This window comes from Morchella sextelata, assembly GCF_020137385.1.
Source record: "Morchella sextelata strain SCLS chromosome Unknown scls_26, whole genome shotgun sequence".
Lineage (NCBI taxonomy): Eukaryota > Fungi > Ascomycota > Pezizomycetes > Pezizales > Morchellaceae > Morchella > Morchella sextelata.
In genome coordinates, this window is record NW_025408641.1 from 169,654 (window position 1) to 188,812 (window position 19,159).

At 43.8% G+C, this 19,159-nt stretch overlaps 4 protein-coding genes across 4 annotated transcripts; 2 read left to right on the forward strand and 2 right to left on the reverse strand.

The window, feature by feature from the left end:
* Positions 1–467: 467 nt before the first annotated feature.
* On the reverse strand, positions 468–6,048 carry H6S33_008308 (uncharacterized protein; the record flags this gene model as incomplete). The annotated part of the gene is made up of 12 exons (XM_044839936.1): positions 468–770; positions 839–1,025; positions 1,082–1,147; positions 1,203–1,585; positions 1,824–2,191; positions 2,250–3,757; positions 3,810–3,968; positions 4,092–4,241; positions 4,308–4,890; positions 4,939–4,956; positions 5,028–5,065; positions 5,117–6,048. 12 exons carry the CDS (start codon positions 6,046–6,048, stop codon positions 468–470), a joined length of 4,695 nt encoding a protein of 1,564 aa, XP_044687853.1.
* A 3,711-nt stretch (positions 6,049–9,759) lies between these two features.
* Positions 9,760–11,553, forward strand: H6S33_008309 (uncharacterized protein; the record flags this gene model as incomplete). The annotated part of the gene is made up of 2 exons (XM_044839938.1): positions 9,760–11,049; positions 11,122–11,553. The coding sequence occupies 2 exons, from the start codon at positions 9,760–9,762 to the stop codon at positions 11,551–11,553; spliced, it is 1,722 nt and encodes a 573-aa protein (XP_044687854.1).
* Positions 11,554–16,222: 4,669 nt separating this feature from the next.
* H6S33_008310 (uncharacterized protein) lies at positions 16,223–17,529 on the reverse strand (the record flags this gene model as incomplete). The annotated part of the gene is made up of 3 exons (XM_044839939.1): positions 16,223–17,164; positions 17,230–17,427; positions 17,497–17,529. The coding sequence occupies 3 exons, from the start codon at positions 17,527–17,529 to the stop codon at positions 16,223–16,225; spliced, it is 1,173 nt and encodes a 390-aa protein (XP_044687855.1).
* A 177-nt stretch (positions 17,530–17,706) lies between these two features.
* Positions 17,707–17,880, forward strand: H6S33_008311 (uncharacterized protein; the record flags this gene model as incomplete). The annotated part of the gene is made up of 1 exon (XM_044839940.1): positions 17,707–17,880. A coding segment is annotated over one exon (174 nt), but the record flags the coding sequence as incomplete, so codon positions are not given.
* Positions 17,881–19,159: the final 1,279 nt, after the last annotated feature.

Sequence of the window (19,159 nt, forward strand, 5' to 3'; positions counted from 1 at the left end):
GAATGCGCGTTCTGGTTGGTCAAACATGCAGCTCTTAGAGTTACAGACACTCACTGGGTGAAGGCGGATCCTGTCTGATGGCGGTCAGGGATTTGAGGCCAATAACAGAGTTAACTTTGGGACGCCAAGGGGAAATTACTGCAAACACAACCATCAGACAGGATCCGCCGTCACTAGGTGAGCGACTGTAGGCTGAATTGCTCGATGCATTTCTCTCTCTAGCAGTCAAAGCACCGTATGAATCGGGAGGGATGTTTACACGTTCCAGCGCTGATAAGTAGGGTCATCCCAGATCTGACTGAGGCCCATTGATCAAATTCATCTTAAATCCCCTCAAGCAAGTGTTCAAGTCCATATATTATATATTCGTTCCTACTTCCATATACCTGAATGTACATGCCCATACACATTTATACGTCATAAACGCCTATTCTTGGAAAAACAATCCAAACGTCCTGTCACAAGGATCATCTTCTAATAGATCCAAATCTTCTTGCCAGATGCACGTTAATATCATCCTCCGCGTCTCCTCGATCTCCAGAAAACGAGATTCGGTCGACACATGAACTTGTGCTCTTTCTGCCTGGGGTTCTTCCTTCTTCCATCACCCTCGGCCTATCTAAGAATTCTTGCACTTCACCTTCAATTTCAATTTCTGCTTTAGATCTTCCTTGGTTCTGGTTCCAGCTTTGTTGGAGCTCAACACTGGCTGCTTTTTCCATGCGTTGCCGCATTTCCTTTGATTTCTCGATCTCCTGAAAGACATCAACCTAGTGCCATTATAAATCCAATAATTAGCATGAAATTGAGTCATATAGAAGTAATTAAGGATACGTACATCCGTAGGCCAAAATGCAGCACGAATAGAGATCAAGGCCAAGTCAAGGACGAGACAGGCCGAGAGACAAAATATATAGACAAGCCACCAAGTTAAGTCTTTGCCAAAACGTCGCAAAATTCCATCTTTGACATTATAGATGACGTTATTTGAGTATGTTTCGCCCAATATAATGTTCCAAAGGAACCTATAGTTCATTAGATATGAACAAACAGAACGTGACGTGGTAGATTGATTGCTTACCATCCTCCAACGGAAAGAACAAAGGTTGCTGCGACTATGACGGTTTTGTTGTGCGTCTCTATGAGTCTTGTAAAATATGTTATTACCGAGCCCGATCAGAATCCAGACCTGGGATACTCACTGCAACTTTGCTGAAACAAGCGTAACCACAACACTATACGTGATAACGCCCATAGCATATATCCCGTTATCGACCGTAAGACGTGGGGCGTACAACGTGAACATCATGTAATAATTTAGAACTGCCTGTGAAGAGGCAAGGAACATCCAGCCAAGGTAAATTCGAAAGTTAAACCCTTCATTTAGCTGTCCCTTGCGATAGAGTTCTGGTACAGCCAATAGAGTTGCGGGAGAAAGGTCCTTTTCAAAAATTCCCAAGATAATCACCGGAAGCGAGGTGAACAGAGTATTAAACATGCTCAAGCTCCATGACTCATAAAAGCTGGTTCCCGTATAGCCATTCGACCTCTGAAAGAGGGCTTGGGTAAGATAGAATAGCAGCTCCTAAAAAAATGTATCAGTTATCACTTAATCATACTGTATAATACCGATTATTCTCCCAAAGAAATCTACTGATGGTCTATACCTTCCAAAATGTTCCAACTGTATATTTGCATATTCTAACGTAATTCCATCTCCCGTGAACCAGCAAAAATTTCAACAAAAATCTGAATTGCGCCATGGAATAATCCGAGACTCTGGCTGCTTGTAAACCTTCTTTCCCGGTGATTCCAATACCCACATGCGCTTCTTGAATCATTGCTATATCGTTTGCACCATCCCCAATTGCCAAGGTCACAGACTTATTAACCTTGGTCCTAATGGTCTTGACAAGTGATGCTTTCTGGCTAGGGCTTGCGCGGCAGCAAATGACAGAGTCCGTGATAATAGCAATATCAAAGAATAAAGACTTCAGTGTCTCGTCCTCATCAATACTCGTTAAAGTACCACCGTCCACAACTACGACCGAATGAGCAACTTTCCCAGCATTGATCTCTAATATTGCTTCTGCCATTTTTCTTTCGATGTAGCCATCTCTTTTATCAAGAACAATAATATTCGAGTAGTCTTTAATCAATCGGCAAGAGTGGCCGATATTAATCGCGGTTTCTAGAGAATGAAAATTAATATAGTAATCGATCAGTGGCATGGATTTCGTGGCATCTACCTCGCTTATCTCCGGTCAGCATCCATAATTTGATACCTGCTCTCCTGAGCTTGTCAATAGTCTCTGGAACGCCTTTCTGCAGCTTATCCTCGATTGCTGTGGCACCGCTGAGCTCAAAGTCCCTTTCGATCATATCGGCCGCCTTCTCGATAAGGCTCTGTCTATCAACAAGACTCGTTGTTGCTTCTGCATATATCTTCTTCCATCCAGCGTATTCCTGTTCGTCCAAAAAGCGGTGGGCATAAAGTAATGTCCTTAGCCCTTCCGTGGCAAAGTCGTTGATGTGCGCAAAACAGCGCTCAATAACCTTTGCTTCGTCCGCAGCAATATTCTCATCAACCATATCCTCGCTAATTTCTCGTTCTAGTGGTACGTTGATTTCCCCAAAAGCAATTGAGTGACGGCTTGCAAACTGGGCAGATGGCCGAGAATAGATGCTTTCATCGTCAATAGATGACATATCGATCCCCTGCTCTTTATCCCTTAGCCAATCATCGAATTCGTCTTGAATCGGTTTTAGGCGATTCGTAGACATGCTGGGGCGGCCAGGGCCACCGAAACTTGGCCGGCCGCCTATACTAGACCGGCCACCTATACTTGTACGCTGCATACTAGTCCTCCGTATGACTTCCTGCGCCTCAAGACTTTTTCTCTTATTTGCACGTCTTTCAACCTCCAATGCTTTCTGTTTAGCCAGATCCCGAAGCCGAAGAAGCTCAATCATAGTTGTATCCGCCCCTTTGCAAAAAACGCAAAATTTCCCATTTGGCATGCGGATAATTATCGACATTCGCTTTCTTTTACTAGAAAACTCAATAACTTCCAAAATCTCATAATCTTCGATAAGTGGTTCCCCCATAGGCCCACTTGGAAAAGTTTTTATTGAAATCTTATTTATCTGTCGATCAATCGTAATATATCCCAATTCCTGTGCAGCTCTCACCAAGGCCAACTCGTCAGGGGATGCCGCTTGGTAAGTTATATTTCCGTCGCCATCCACTTCGGGGATGCATGTATGACACAAGGCTATAGAAAGCAGGAAAAACCTAGCTTTACGGGCAAAGAAAGTATGTGGATGGTTTTGAAGGTAGTACAGGAGATCCATCGTGGATAATTGTGGTTGAGCTTTTTGGGGAATTGCTGTAGAGCGCCATCGGAGAGAATTTGAAGACGATTTGTTTCGAAGTCGACCATCAAGTGATAATTTAGGTGGGATAGTCTCGACCTGCTGTATATAAGCCATATCGCCGAAGGATTTTCTAGTACGATGTGGTTCAAGATCGGTTCCCTTTGTATTCATATGAACTGATTTTGAACGGCCTATTATCTTCTTGGCTTTGCCCTTTCCTTTTTCTCTTCGCCTTTTATCTAAGCTAGACCGATCAGCAAGTTCGCCTGCTTCCCGCTGAATATCGAGATCATGTAGCCAAGCCTGACCTCCAACGCTTAGTTTCCGAAATAGCATAGCGTTGTCGGTCAAGGTACCAGTTTTATCGGAAAATATGTAACTTTTACTCGTTAATTTTGACACTGCGGGTGGGATTAAAAAACGGACCTTACCTGACTTGGCCACAATCTTCATTAATAGTGGACGTCCTTGCCTCCATTGGTGTGTCGGTTTCTGGATCATACATATCGATATCATTCAGGAGGAACATCTGAGCTAGCTTTATGATCTCCAAACTAACATAGAGAGAAAGAGGAATGAGAGTATTGAACCTATGTTTAATTAGCAAATGTTGACATCTTGGGTTAACCACTTTCTATGAATCTGTGGCGCCATACATAATTACGTAGGAAGCGAATATAGGGAAAAAGGCAACGCTGCTATTAGTTAAGTACCAGGAGCGCCTTTCCGTTCGATTTCGCCAAAGACGGTATGCAACGGTGTTAAAAACAGCCAAGGCAATGACAAAAATTACAACGATAATCACAATCTTATTGACGATTGCTTGTAACGATGGTGCCTTAGTTCGTGGGTTTTTGTTTGCACTATGCAATCAAAGTTAGTAACTGATATTAACCCTAACCCACCGTGATTAGACGATTTCAACCCACTTCATCCGAATCTTGCTTTCCTCTCCCGTAAATATAACCAATCCCCACATGTTTGATGTGTTTCGTATCACACTTCCTCTGTAGATCACCTGGTTATTTGTTAAAGGCTTCGTTTCGTCTCCAACCGTAACCTTTCCTTCGAAGTTGTAAAGATCCATGTTAGGATCCTCCACTACGACCTGCGCTTTGAATGCTCCAAGCTTTTCGATAGTATCACATTGCTCTGATATTATCGGCAATGCCTGTTTGCTCTTCAAGTTTGTCTCTCCGTCCAACGCCATGGTTTCCACATATGCTATTCCTCGTGGACCGTCGGAATGGAGTATGATTATATCTGCTGGGACCGAGTCGTCGCGTTCGAGTTTTACTATGTCACCCACGCGAATATTCCTCCACTTTGTTTCCGCCCAAAAACGGGGCGTAGAGGGAAGATCGCGATCATCGCTGGGTTTATAGGTATCAAGTATTTGAGCATAGCGATTATTCTCAACCTTATCTAGCTTATATCGTCGATAATCATCGTAGCCCTCTTTGGTCATGGATAGTGTTATGAAGAATAATAATGGGACAATCGTTGTGTATGCTATCGGAAATTAGCTCGATGAACACGAAATATCACTCGGGAGCTTACTTCCAGTAGTGCTCAGCGCTAATCCTCCAAGTTAGTGTTATACAAATTTATAGGGAGGCGCTCAAAAAGGCGCGGATGATTTAACTCACTGGGTATCATCTGCAAAATTGAAACACAAAGAAAGTAGCTGGGGATTCATTAGCTCAATATCAATGCCTGTTAAGAAACCGTTGCCTACAAGTTCGCCAGTTTCGAAAACTGAGCAAATAACTGCTTTGGAAGGAAGCTCCAAATGGTGTAACGACTACTTCTGATGGTATTTCCGATGTATTCCTTCAATGTCCTCTCATCTATAAGTGGATCCTTCCTTTCAGCGTCAACAGGTATTCTCCTCCCCTCTTTACTTGGTGGAGCCTCGTTGTATCTTAATATCAATTGTTGGATGTTTTTATAGTATGACTGGACCTGGGCTCTAAATGTTTTGGACTGTTTATGAGCCCACAATGAATATTGTGGAAGGCTGCCGGAAATGGGGGGTAGACTCCCTTGTCTTTTGGGATAGACATGATCAGCCTTCTCTTTTTCCTCCTCCTCTGCTCCCTCTCCTGTAGCAGCATCCTGGAATTCTATACGTTGGTTCTTGAATTCATGTGAAGGATGTACGGAATTGAGCTCGATTCCCATATCATTGGCGCTACTGTGGGCAAACCCAGCGTCCTGGTCCATTTGATCGTGTACATTCCTGAAGAATAGTTGTCGTCGCAAACTATACCCTCGGTTGCGTTTCCTTGGGGACGTGGGAGACGTCGGTGAGAGTGTGTGATAAGGTGCGGGGGGTCGAGCATCTGTTACCGAGCTTGATGAGTTTGTATCGCTAGTTTTCCGACCGAACGATCTTATTTCCAAGCTTTCTCTCTGAGCAGTCCTGGGTGAGGTATCAATTGTAAGACCTGCAGTGGCAACAATCTTCCCATCCGTGGGGGAACTGCCCGGTGCTAAAGGCTCGGAACGATCTATGTCCGTGGAAAATCTAATGCGTGGAATGCCACTTCCCGTGGACTGGATGGGAATGTCCGAGTTGGAATCCCGTAGTGTTCCAGATGTTGAAGACGGTTGGTCTTCAGCAGGCTCTTCATCCGATCTCGGAACATTGCTGTTTGGTTCGACCATGGATATCTGTTGGCCTGGAACAAAGTCAGTTTCTATTCTTCAATCTACCTTCTAATCCTTCTAACCTTCCCTTCAGGAGCTTGGTCCAGAGAATATCCTCAAGTAGATCTCGGCCAGCAAAGTACAAGTGACCACCTACTTTAACTAGACGCGCACAGAAGCATAACTTCCTTCAGATATTTGTGGAGAGTCTGCAGGAAACGACACACGTAGGTTCAAGATGGGTATACAGTATGCAGGGCAGACTCCTTGGGACACCTTGCTTCCCCGCAATTTGATATAGTTTTTGACTGTACAGGGTGTAGGAAGGAGAGCAAAGGTCAAGATCGAGGACGATGTGAGAAAGTCTGTAACTGTGAGGCTGGGGGTAACTAGGGTGCAAAAATCATGATATGCATCACAACTTACAGGGTCGGACCCTTTGTCGATCACTTTTACGGTCACGTAGGTACTGGATTTCATGTACTTATACGCATAAAATTCAAGTGCTATGTACCATTCTGTACTCGTACTTTATGTGCTCTTTTATCACTAGAGTTTGATCCGTTTCCATGTATGTACATGTTTTAGGCCGGTAGGTGGTCTTTCCTACAACTTGCATAGCCGCGCGGCTTCGAATCCTGTATGCGCCGGCTTCTTGGCTGTTGACTGCGTTGAAACCTTTGAGGCTCAATGGGACTCTTGCATATGGTATACACATCGAACGTCCTATGTACTCTCTAGGTATCCTACAACACATGATAGAGCACCCCAGGTATCACTGTAGGTACCTACATGTACTTACAAGTACTAATACATAAATGCTGGTACCGTGTATCTAGGTACTATTCTATCCTCATTTTGGTGACGCCATGAACTTCTGTGGGTGGAACCACGCATCACTCAATCCCAGATCTTGCGCTCAGAGCATAGCTAATAATAAGTAGGTGTCGTCATTGTAATTATAAATCTACCTATAAGAAGAGAACTATCAACTAACAATCGCACTCAGATTGCCCAGATATCTTTTCAACGAGATCTGAAACTTGAATACGTCTAACACTCAGTACGTCCATGTTGGTAAGGGGCATGAAAGATCACTTTACCGTATATTTACATGTACATATCTTTGATCGATTCCAGGTCCCCGGGCACCACTACATGTATGTAGGTAGGTGCAACTAGGGCCAAGTACAACAACTCCAATTTATTCTGCAGATCTGTATTGTTGTCTAATACCATGCCCAGTGTTAGAGGTTACCACTTAGCTTAGCTGTCTGCACAATCGATCACTCGATCGACTAAATGCACCCATAGCCATACCGCTACAAACGGAAGAAGACATAATCTAAGTGGCCTTCCTGCAGGGTCTGAAAGGATCAAATCAACGATCTGAAATCTTTTTACTGAAATCGAGAGACAACTACCACCCTTGGGTAGCCAATTTCAACCAAAGTCTATTGTCTAAATACATGTAGGTAGCTACAGTTCCATATATACCTTATTGAACAAACAGGCCTAAGGTCTTTAACAGAGCTGAGCTGCAAATGATAAGTCTGTGGATAAAGCTTAAATCATGAATTGCGCGCCCTTGATTATTTTCAGAGTTACGGAATACTTCTGAAACAGAATAATTATCTAGGTTTACACTATTTAGGTTGATGTGACACAATTGAGTCGGGCTGTTAACAGGATTAAAACTAGATACATGTATACTAATTATCCATCAATTTGAGTACTCCGACCGGGTGAGATAATTACCTGTGGTAGACTTGGGTTCGTCTTCAGAGGCTACATCCTAAATGATGCACAAATGTAGGTACATGTGTGCCATGCGCACTAGACAACTGAGTGAATAGAGATTTTATTCTAGATAAACAGAGGAAATGATCCGACAGGTGCCCTGGAAACCTGTGAAACTTTGTTCTCCACTGAAACATTTGACTCGGGCTCGATAACCGCTTATCATTTAGGTATTTATCTCTCCGGCTCACTATCTCTTCGCCACCTGGTTGTGCATAAAAAACATTTTTTTTTGCTCGGCATACAGCTTTCTCTCGTTGAATGCCAGCAGAAGTCTATCGACATCATGTAGGTATGTACTTATGTCACGTAGGTATGTAGTGGGTTACCTAGTGTTAATTTCATCACCAACCAGGCATGCAGGATTTCAGAAAGGCTTATTTTCTTTGTGGTCACGAGCGCAGTTGGGGATTAACGAATTGACAATAATTGGCGGCTAAGGTCGATTATTTCCTGCATATTCACATCGTGAGGTGAAGCGAGGTTTTATCGAAATTTATCAACAAATTTTGGGGACCGAAGCGCCCCCTCAATTTGTTTGCCACTCAGGTTACTTCACAGCAGGAAACAACGCACACACTTAGGAAATCTTTAAGAATCGCTAACGAAAAAAAAAACGCAAAGAGTTCTTGCGATGTCGTAGTTTCCATTTTAATTTTGTTTTTTATACTGTAGTTTCGTTTTTAGTGAACCTCACCACTCCCACTCCGCCAGCACGTCTCTGTCTGTAGGATACATACAGATGTATCTACCGTACATACGGCTGTAGTGAAACGCTCGATCCTCCTCTGGGTTACTTACTCTGGAGACTGGCGGCACCATGAGTGAAGATGCAGCTTCTTAATCCTTGGCCGTACAATTTCGGCTTCCCTGACATCCCCTCTCTCTCCTTTCGCGCGGGCAAAATCGTAGAGAGTATGTATCCCCTGCTACGGCGCGACACCATGGTCCACTTACCTCTTGACTCTGACCAATCACAGTCCTGACTGCTAATAGACTGTTCTGCACACACCACACAACCCCCAGCGACTCCGACCTCCTCCCTTGCCAGTGCTTACTTCCACGAAGAAGAAAGCCGGCGGCCATTCTCTCCATCCGCATAGTCACAGGCAGGCAGACAAAACAAATAGAGAGAGGGAGAGCTCACTGTCTGTCATTGTTGTTGCTATTGTGCCATCCTGTTTCTCCTCTTCCTAAATACTCCCTCTCTACTTCCATATCCTGTTTCTTTCCCTCTTCTTTTTATCTAGCCGTTGGTAAGTGTATTTGTTTACTGCTGGTACCCGTGGGACTGGATCGGACTGGATCGCCAGTAACTCGCTGTCTGCTGTGTTGTGTTGTCTGTGCTTCCTGTTCCCTCGGGGAGAATTTCTGTGTGTCCTCACTCGTGGTTGGCTGCTTCCGTTTTCATTTCTCCTCTCACCTCCTCCCTGCCTCCGGCCATTTGTAAAGCACAGCCAGCCCAGCCCAGCCAGCAACCATCGCCATCACAACCACCACTCATCACCTGCACTCTTCAACCGCTACTACTAACGAAGACGACAGCCGCCCACCAAACCCCACGGCTCTTGATAAACCTTTCCTTTATAGCTCCCCTCTGAGCCCTCTTGTTTCTTTCCATCCTTTTACCGCTTAGGGACAACTACTTTCGTCTTCTGATAACGACTTGTCCGATCGACTTTCAACACCTTTCGCTCTAGACTTTACCTTCTTCCCTTACCTGGAGAGAACCATTACCGCTATTTGGTTCGATTGCCACCTTTCGGAACTTGCATACAAGGTCTGTCACCACATCGCAATCTCCAGTTAGTTGTGCGATATTACTTCCATATGAAGAAAATCCCGACGTGCTGACATATATCTCCCTCGTAGCTCCTAACCCCTCCCCCCCTCCTCCAACTTCTCCCATCCCAGCCTATAATATCAACAATGCGAGAAGTCAACTTCAGCATTCCTAATCTCAATAAAGCATCCGTTGGTATTACGACCGCTCTTTATGATAGACGAGCGCTGGATTGCACATCAACTCTCCCTCTCATAAATTCTCTGAATCACCTTGCCTATCTTACTACTTCGTCGGCTCGCATCAGGGATATTCTTACCGTCGATGGAGGTATCGAAAGGCTGGTATGCATACTGAAGGATGGGCGGAACAAGGATCTGATGAGCATGTGGAAATGGAATCTAGCATTTCAGTGTGTCGTGAACATAGGTGTGCGGGGTTCAGAAAACGTGCGAACTAGGGTAGTGGAGGCAGATATGGTCCCAGTCATTGCAACAATCTTGGACAATTATGTACAGGTTATCGACAAACTACAGTCAAAGGCAGACGCAGCTAATGCGAAGCGTACTGCTTCTGGTAGCCACTCAGTTCGGTCCCGCGACAACAAACCCCCTAATTCTTTTTATGATCGACATGAGAGGCCCTCAGGAGGAGACCGGGGGTTTAGGAGACAAGCACCGCCTGCGTCTATTGAAATACCTGCCTCACAGGCTTTAGAAAATGTGCACGCCAACTCTCACCAAACACTTACTGTACCAAATCCCGCAGAAAGGATTGCTTATATTAGACAATCTCACCCTAATCGAACTCATGATAGTCGTCACCACTTCCACACATATCATTCAGGAATTCCTGCGCGCGATCAGAGCGGACTACAGCCTTTGGCAGCTGCGCTCCCAGTAATGGATGTTAATGTTGCAGGATTTGGCCTGCGACCCATTCGGGACACTGAAAGGCTACCATCAATGCTACAGGCCGGAAATGTTTCTCAACCCGAATCACCCACCACGCCTAATCCTCCGCCTCCCACATCATCTAGCAGAACAATTCGCCGAAGTAGCCGGCCATCCATTCGCCACCAGCGCTCGATATCGGGGGAATCCGATGATCCGAATGCAGACGAGATTCCCAATCCGTCAGGTGAAGTGGAGAATGCAAACGAACCGATTGTAGATATTCAGACGGGAGAGGACATAGAAGGCATAGATGACCGCCAAACAATCCTTGGTTCAGTGGATGCTCCAATGGGATTGGCTGGCCCCCATGGTACAGACACCCAAGATACTGAAACATTCAATATCACGCATCGGTCGCCGATAGATGGCAGCATCATCAATGCAGCAACCAATACAAACCCCCCAACGGCTAATCCACCTTTGGCCATTCCAACAGCGTTTCATTTTCCATCTCGCTACCTTCAAGATAGCTCATCTTCGGTTGTGTTGCCTTCAATGCCTCGTGAAGAGGATGTTCTAATGTCATTACAACTTCTTGCTTATGTTTCAAAGTATTGCAACCTGCGATCTTACTTCCAAAAATCTCACCTAGTACCAAAACTCTCTATCAGCGGCGAAATTCACCTTCTGGACGAAGAACCAAGTAATTTGGCTAGCCAAGATCAAGAATCCCTCGAAGAGCAAGAAGAGTATCTCCTACCAGATGATTACAATATTTTTCCTCTCGTGGAGAAGTTCACTGTTCGACACCACCCTCCGGATATGCAGTACTGGGCAGGCGTAGTGATGAGAAATCTTTGCCGAAAGGACGACTCCCGAGGCGGAATTCGACAATGCGCATATTACGAATGTGGGAAATGGGAGGAGTACACTCGTCAATTTGCAAAATGCAGACGGTGCAGGCGTACGAAGTACTGTAGCAAGGAATGCCAAAAAAGCGCATGGGTTTACCATAGACATTGGTGCGTTCAAGCGCAGCAGTAGTCTTAGGCAGTCCTCATAACGTTGCATGATATCTGAGACCGGTTTTTTCTTTCTTTTTTGTTCGTCCCTTTACTTTTACAGGCGGCTCACTGGAGTTTTATTTTATTTTTACGACTTTTCTATAAATTTGATTCCACTGTTTCCTATCCTCTTGTTCTTGCTAGCGTGTAAATTGCACATATTGCCTTTTTGTTGCATTGGCCTGTGCCTTCTTTATTTTATTTATTTTATTCTGTTTATTCGGACTGATATTCTTTTACACCTTGATTTCTGAAGCTTTGGGAAGGGTCTGCGGGCATGGATTTGGGGGTTATTTTCTCTTCCTACTTACACATTTTGCCTCTTCCTTTCCTACTCTTATCCTCTCTTTATACCCTACTGTTTCTTATATTCGGAATTTTGTTTATCCGGGATGGGCTGCTTTTTCAGGTTTCAGAGCAAAAAAGTTCCACTCGCGAAAATTGCGTGTTTTTTTTTTTATTGTTTGTTAATAATCATGGGAGCTGGGATATAGCAAGTATATCGGCCTACGAAAGAGGCAATGGGGAATCGAAAATATGAGCTCCCCGACTAAATCTGTTCCGGGATCGAATTTTAAAGGAGAACTATTTCCTCGTTATATCTTTCTTTTATTTTGTTGGCCAGGCTTTTCCCATTGTAGGGGTTAACTTGCACTAACATTTTTGTCTGGAAATCTGGGAGAAAGCTGGGTGGGAGCATTTGCATTTCTTTTTTTATTTTCATTATTTTCAGTTTTTTTTTTTATTTCCTTCCTTTCTGTCCTTTCTTTCTTTCCTTCTTTCTTTCTGTATGTAAGAGGCTTTAACGGAGTGGAAATTCATATCTGGGTGGCAAATGGAGAAGAAAGGTGAAAGAAAAGAAAAGGCAACTGTATTTAAAATACCTAGTTTGTGATAGACACGAGAATGGCCAAATTCGGGTCCGATATTACTTTCCATTGAGTGATTTTATGCAATCGTCCTACGATCACCTTATTCATGACGACACATAAAGTATTGCCCTTTGTAGATCTACAAGGTACTGATCATGAGGTAGCTCACTTAGTACCAGAATATTATCCCATCACCAATCATCGCTCACACCGAAAGTCATACAATACGATTCTATAAGTGCTATTGAGGAAATTTGAACGACTCCAGCTCTCATGGAGATGAAATCGGTGCCAGAAACTTTGGATCAAGCCCCAGAGGACAGCTTGTTTATAAAATCGATGCTGGAGCCCGAACACCCACATGAATGAAAACCAGAGTAGTTACTCACGGGCTTGAAATTTCAGCAATTTCATGGGATATCACTCCCCTTGGGTATCCGCAGGCCGGGGAGATATGTACGTGTACCAGGTTCTTTGAGTTGTAGATCAGTCTGCGGGAAAGTTAGGGACGCCGATGCATTATGCAGCATTTGTGATGCCACTTTCTAGTAATAGAATCATGGAAACAGAGGTAATGAAAGCCCCGATATAGTTTTTCAAGTCTTTAGCTTCTCTATTGGAAGCGCAGTGATGAGGCTTCAAGTTCGAATTTGGTTTGAAACAATAATAAAAAGTATGGAGTTATCAGCTTACGGCAGCCTTTCTGGTGTTTTTGTGATGTGCATTTTGTTGTTGGAATTATCATTGATGCTACATAAGTGAATCCTGAGCCATACTAATTACAATCAACAAATATATTAGAACTTTTTTTTTTTTATATATCAAGCAGTTTATTCATTCTAGGTACAAAACTTTGCGTGCAGTCGTAGACTATGGCATAAAATATATTAGAACTACACTATGCTTGTTATACCCTCTGGCACTGGCATGAATCGAGAATAAAATTTATGCTCTCGAAACTGAGCCCTGATCGATCCTTCAACCCATGTAACCCGCAACGCTAATTTCGGTACCATCCACCCCAATTATAAATAGGGACATAATCGAAGTGAGTGCCGAATCGGGAAATAGCAGAACTTTGTTGGGCGCTTATCTCGCATATAGGTTTGTAACCCTTTGAACACTCATCGAAGTCTTATGAAACATTATTATAACCGAGAGGAAAAGGCGCTCTATAAGTCTGCGTTTCTAGTGAAGACTCCATAAGGCTTAGGTAAGATCCATATACATGTAGTTTTACGATTCGACACTAAAGCGTATAAGGATATATGTCATCTAGATCTGATGATCCCTTGTGGTAATCCCATATTACCATTCTCAGGGTTAGGTATCACTAGACGATCGAAGATACTAGAGAATGTGGTTGTTATTAAAGAAGCTCTGTACTTGAGTCGAGGAGAGAGAACTACTCTCCCTCCTCTCTCATTGATGCATCATCAATACAAGTAACTAAGAGCCAACCTCCCGGGTTACTTAATCCCTATATGCAGTTGGTGAACAGAAAACACAAGGACATCCGAAAGAAAGCGAGAAGTTAGAGCTAATGAGGCTTGTAACCTGCCCGGGATTTTAACTACCACAACCGCCCGCAGCATTTATTATAATGTGTCGTACCAGTGAACTGGATTTATAACTATAGCTAAGTATAACTGTATATGAATCCTTTAGGCTGCCTGAAAAATGCTGATCCTTTTAGTAAAGGCCTAACAAATTTCTTGAATTCCTAACCAAGCACTGGCACAGATACTCTATCCCAAAGTAAAAGGGTCATCATTGACGTACATCTTAAGAGATAGCCAGTTTTAAATTTCCTTGGTATTATCATCTTTACTCGTGTAGGCTTAACCCTGGCTGCTAGCGTCCGTCAGAGTTCCTACTTCTGAAGTAGCAAGACTATTTAGTATCGCGCGTCGCGCACCCGGGTCAGTCGCGCATTACAACCAATTCAATTGTTGCAACCAATCAACGTTGGCCAATTTCTATGGTGCGCGACTGTCCCCTCACACGCGGTATTTCTCTTCAAATGTATGATGGCAGTGCCATGATATCTACTGGAGATAGTTATTCTTTAATATGTCTTGAAGTGGATATGATCCTAGGAGCTGAACTACATAGCTTAGATCCTTTACTCTGTTTTACGCTCAAACTTCTATCAGAAACATGTAGAGGTATTTCCGACCTTGGGCTAAACAGCGCTCGCCACAGGCTCTTCACAGTCAAAAGAACTTGGAATGCAGTCTCACAGCGACCCACAACCAGAACCCCCAATGCCATACTGCCTGAAAGCAGGTTGAGCGATCATTTCCCCATAACTACATGTAACCAGTACCACGATGATGACTAAGCACACACTCTACAGGTTTGTCTCTCCTTAGTGCGATGTAAATGCGGCATCGTGTGAGAATACCTAGTTAACTCCACATGCTACCGGAAATACCGTAAAAAAAATAAAGGCGTATCACTACTGCAGTTAAGCATTATGCTGATGTAATTTCACTAATCTTTCTGGCGCCCTATCTACATGTAGGTACATGTAGGTTCATGTGCATGTACGTACATATTTTAGTTGGGCCCAATGTTGGACTGATATTCGATGAATAGCTTTACACTTGCTTACGAGTAAAAGAATTAGAAAAGTCACTCCATATAGATCATTCTTGGTGACTATTTGGCAATTGTCGCTGTCTATAACGATAGAGAAAGCCGTTTGTTAACACTCAAGCCTCTCGTTCAATGATAAAGAGTGATGGTTAAGTACATGTTTTTGGCCTTTCATTCCCCACATTTCTCCGGGCCACCTTACGCTAAAATTTCGTAACATCTTATTTTTCTCACCCTGAGCTCGAGAACAAATCTTTACCCTCCATGTTGGGGAGGTTGCGGAGCGACGGGAGTTCCAGAGTTTCTACCCACATCTTGGTCTACCAGCGTCATCAATGTATAAGTATAATTTAAAATACGTAGGCATGGATGGGGTGATCGTACCAAACCACGCCGCTTCCAATGCATTTCCAGGTTATAACGGCAGCCGAGATGACAGGATAGCTGGTGCTATTCTTCAAATATTAGACCCCCGAGATAAATCCAGTTGAAAAAGAAAACGGTCTTTGCATCGATGGTAAGGATTCTTGTGGAAGTTTAAGAGAGGATTGTATAGGGAACCAGTGTCTTTATAAGGCCTATAAATCTGCCTTAACAGGCCAGAATTTATCATTTAGCGTAGCTGCGTGGGGGGTATTCCAAAGTGCGCTTTGGCGGGAGTACAACAATGAGTGTAACCATTTTAAAATCCGAGATACACGCAGAAGAGTGCAGAGTCTTAATATGGTGAAATCACGTTAAACCACGGTTAGAATGAAAGTACCATATGTAGGAATAAGGCAGGATTTATTTCTTGGGAGCCCATCATGACTACACTGATGATAGCCAGATTTACCCAAATTTCCCTCTTGCTAATGTCGCCTAGAAGACACTGCTGTCTATTTACAAATACAGGATACAAAAGCGTATGACTAAAAGTAACCAAAAGAAAAGTTTAACAAGTAGAAACTCCCAGAAAAACAATACCCTAAAATGAATCTGATTGATGCAGGAGTGGAGTGCGATCGAAGATCAGGGGTGGAAGACCCAAACATCTAAAAAGAAACACGGTGGAACCAGAAAACAACCTTCGAAACCCAAACCCGCAGCCCAATTCAAAAAAAGACCCTACCCAAAACCTCCAAACATTTAAGGAAATGAACCGTTATACAGATATAAAAAACAGTAAGTGAACCTCTAGAAATCTTCATCGAATCGGATGCCGTTGCTCTCATCATCTTCGTCCTCGGACGCAGTATCTTTCTTGGTGGTGGAGGCCATCACACCAGCCTTCTGGTAGTCACCGACACGCTTCTCAAAGAAATTGGTCTTTCCTGCAAGGGAGATAGACTCCATGAAATCGAAAGGGTTGGTGGAGTTGTAGAACTTGTCATTTCCGAGAGATAGAAGAAGTCTATCCGCGACAAACTCGATGTATTGTTTCATAAGCTTAGCGTTCATCCCTAGAAGCCCGCAAGGAAGAGCCTCGGTCAAAAATTCTTGCTCGATCCCAACGGCCTCAGTGATGATGTCCTGAACAGCCTGCTTACTAGGACGGTTGTTCAAATGGTTGAAGAGAAGACAGGCGAAATCGGTATGAAGACCTTCATCACGAGAAATGAGCTCGTTGGAGAATGACAAGCCAGGCATCAAACCACGCTTCTTAAGCCAGAAGATTGAGGCGAAAGAGCCACTGAAGAAGATACCCTCGACAGCAGCAAATGCGACTAGGCGCTGAGCGAAAGTTGAATTCTTGTCCTCGATCCACCTGATGGCCCAGTCGGCCTTCTTCTTGATGCAAGGAATGGTATCAACAGCATCGAACAGGTAGGTCCTCTGCTTCTGGTCCTTGATGTACGTATCAATGAGAAGGGAGTACGTCTCAGAGTGAATGTTCTCCATCATGATCTGAAATCCATAAAAGCAACGGGCCTCGGGGATTTGGACTTCATTACTGAAGCGCTGGACGAGGTTCTCATTGACAATGCCGTCAGAGGCGGCAAAGAAAGCGAGAACATGTGAAATGAAGTAACGCTCATCATCGTTCATGCGGTTGTTCCAATCGTTGAGATCCTTTGAGAGATCAATCTCCTCTGCAACCCAGAAAGAGGCCTCGGCTTTCTTGTACATTTGCCAAATCTGGAATCGGAGAAATATGTTTAGTGGATAGTTACGACGATAGCAGAGGAATTGAAGAAACTCACGTCATTGTACTTGATGGGAAACAAAACAAAGCGTTGCTTATTCTCCCTAAGAAGGGGCTCATCGAGCTCAGGTTCGGAGGTCTCGACGGTCTTCAAGTCTTTCTTGGGACTGTCTGTGCTGACCTTCTGGAAGGATGAGGTCATGTTCTTTGCAGCAGTAATGTCGTCAACTTTAAGATTTGACATGGCGTTGGCAGCCTAGACACGGGTTAGTGTCAAGATTCAGACCCACGGACGCGTTAAGAGTGTTACTATGGGGATACGCACTTTCTTGGAAGGGGTCATCTGTGTAGTAGCCATTTGGGATTGTGAGGAAGGTAGGGAGTTGAGATATTGGTAAGTTTAACAGTGACGAGAAGGTGTAGGTACAAATTTAGAATTGAGTTGATGGTTGATTTATGTATCTATGGCAGGACGAGGAGGAGACACAAAGAGATTTTATACGAGACACTTGTATACCAAGAGATCAATCCAAACATGGTCAAGTTGACCAGCGCGTCTTCGCCAGCAACGGTCCCACCTGAATTCACTCAACGCGTCAATTTTTTTTTTTTTAGTGAATCACGCCTCGTCCTCCTGCAGCTTTTCCCTGGATGGACCAATAAACCAGGAGTACAATTTGGAACTTTCAGCGAATCAACGCCTGTTGAGGTTGCAAGGGGTAACCCAGTGATATTGTAACCCACCCCTTTTCGACCAGCCTGCCAGGATCGGAATTTATCTGATCGAAGGATCCGCTGATAATTATCCTGATCACCCTGACAACCCCGGTACTCTAGAAAAATCAACAAAGCGCGTCACGTCTCCTGGCTTTAGTATGCAGCGGGGTTCTGATAAAACTTCCTCTTCTAGAGTAACTTAATACCGGCACTAGCAGGTGCCGCATCATGCGTGTTAATGATTCATGAGGGGTCATATGTGGATTACTCTGCTAGGTACATACAATGGCATATGTGTCAAGATAAACCGTGTAAACCTCTGAAGAGTTGAGATAGGAAATCGATTCTAGAGTACATAGTGGGGTATAATTTTATCTACAGTACCACATACGATGTATACAGGCAGATCCACAAACGCCCTTATGTACTCTAGAGTACCTACTCTACATGTACTCTAGGTGCATCAGCTAATTGACGCTGAACGGGTTCTTATCGGTATGTAATCCTCTTGGGAAGTCTGAGTGAACCTGACAAACCCATGTTAGCTCCGTCGGCCCGGGGACGTAGTCCCGGCCCGGCAGGAAGCGCTGTATAATTTTTACACGTCCATTTATAATCCTACATCTGTCCACTTTGCAAAAGAACCTTCTCTACATAATTCTTCGGCAGCCTGCAGGGTAGCTCAGTTCGAGTTTCAACGTGCCTTTCACTAGGCCTAGCGAAGAAGACTAGGTATTCTAGAGTTCGACTTGCCAAAAACGTTCTATTAAGTAATTATAAAACGCGGGCTATTCCCATCACTTCCCATTGATTCAGACAGAAGGTGAGCAGAGGGGAATTCTATATCCATTTAGACTCCGCAGAAAACCTCTTACAAAGCCTGAAGGTATTGAAACCGGGCAAAGCCTCAGTCGCGGGCACATACTAACCTAGCCCGTCGGAGAGGTTTTTATGGCGGTTCACATATCTACAGTCGAATCCTGCTATTCCTTCGTCTATAACTGATGCTACCAGGGGAAACACTTTAAATAACTACTGCGGCTATATGTTATGCGTGATGTTGAATTCCCTCCAAGCATTAACTTGCAGCAACAGTTGACATACAGCAGAGGCAAGACTACATGTATTTATATAGAGCACAATTCTCTATATATAAAGTATATACGAGCCTAAATTAAATGAGATTTCAATACAATATCAGACTCTAAATACAGTACTAGATGGATTGCAAAGCTCAGGCAAAACACAACCAATTATAATCTCGTAAGGTT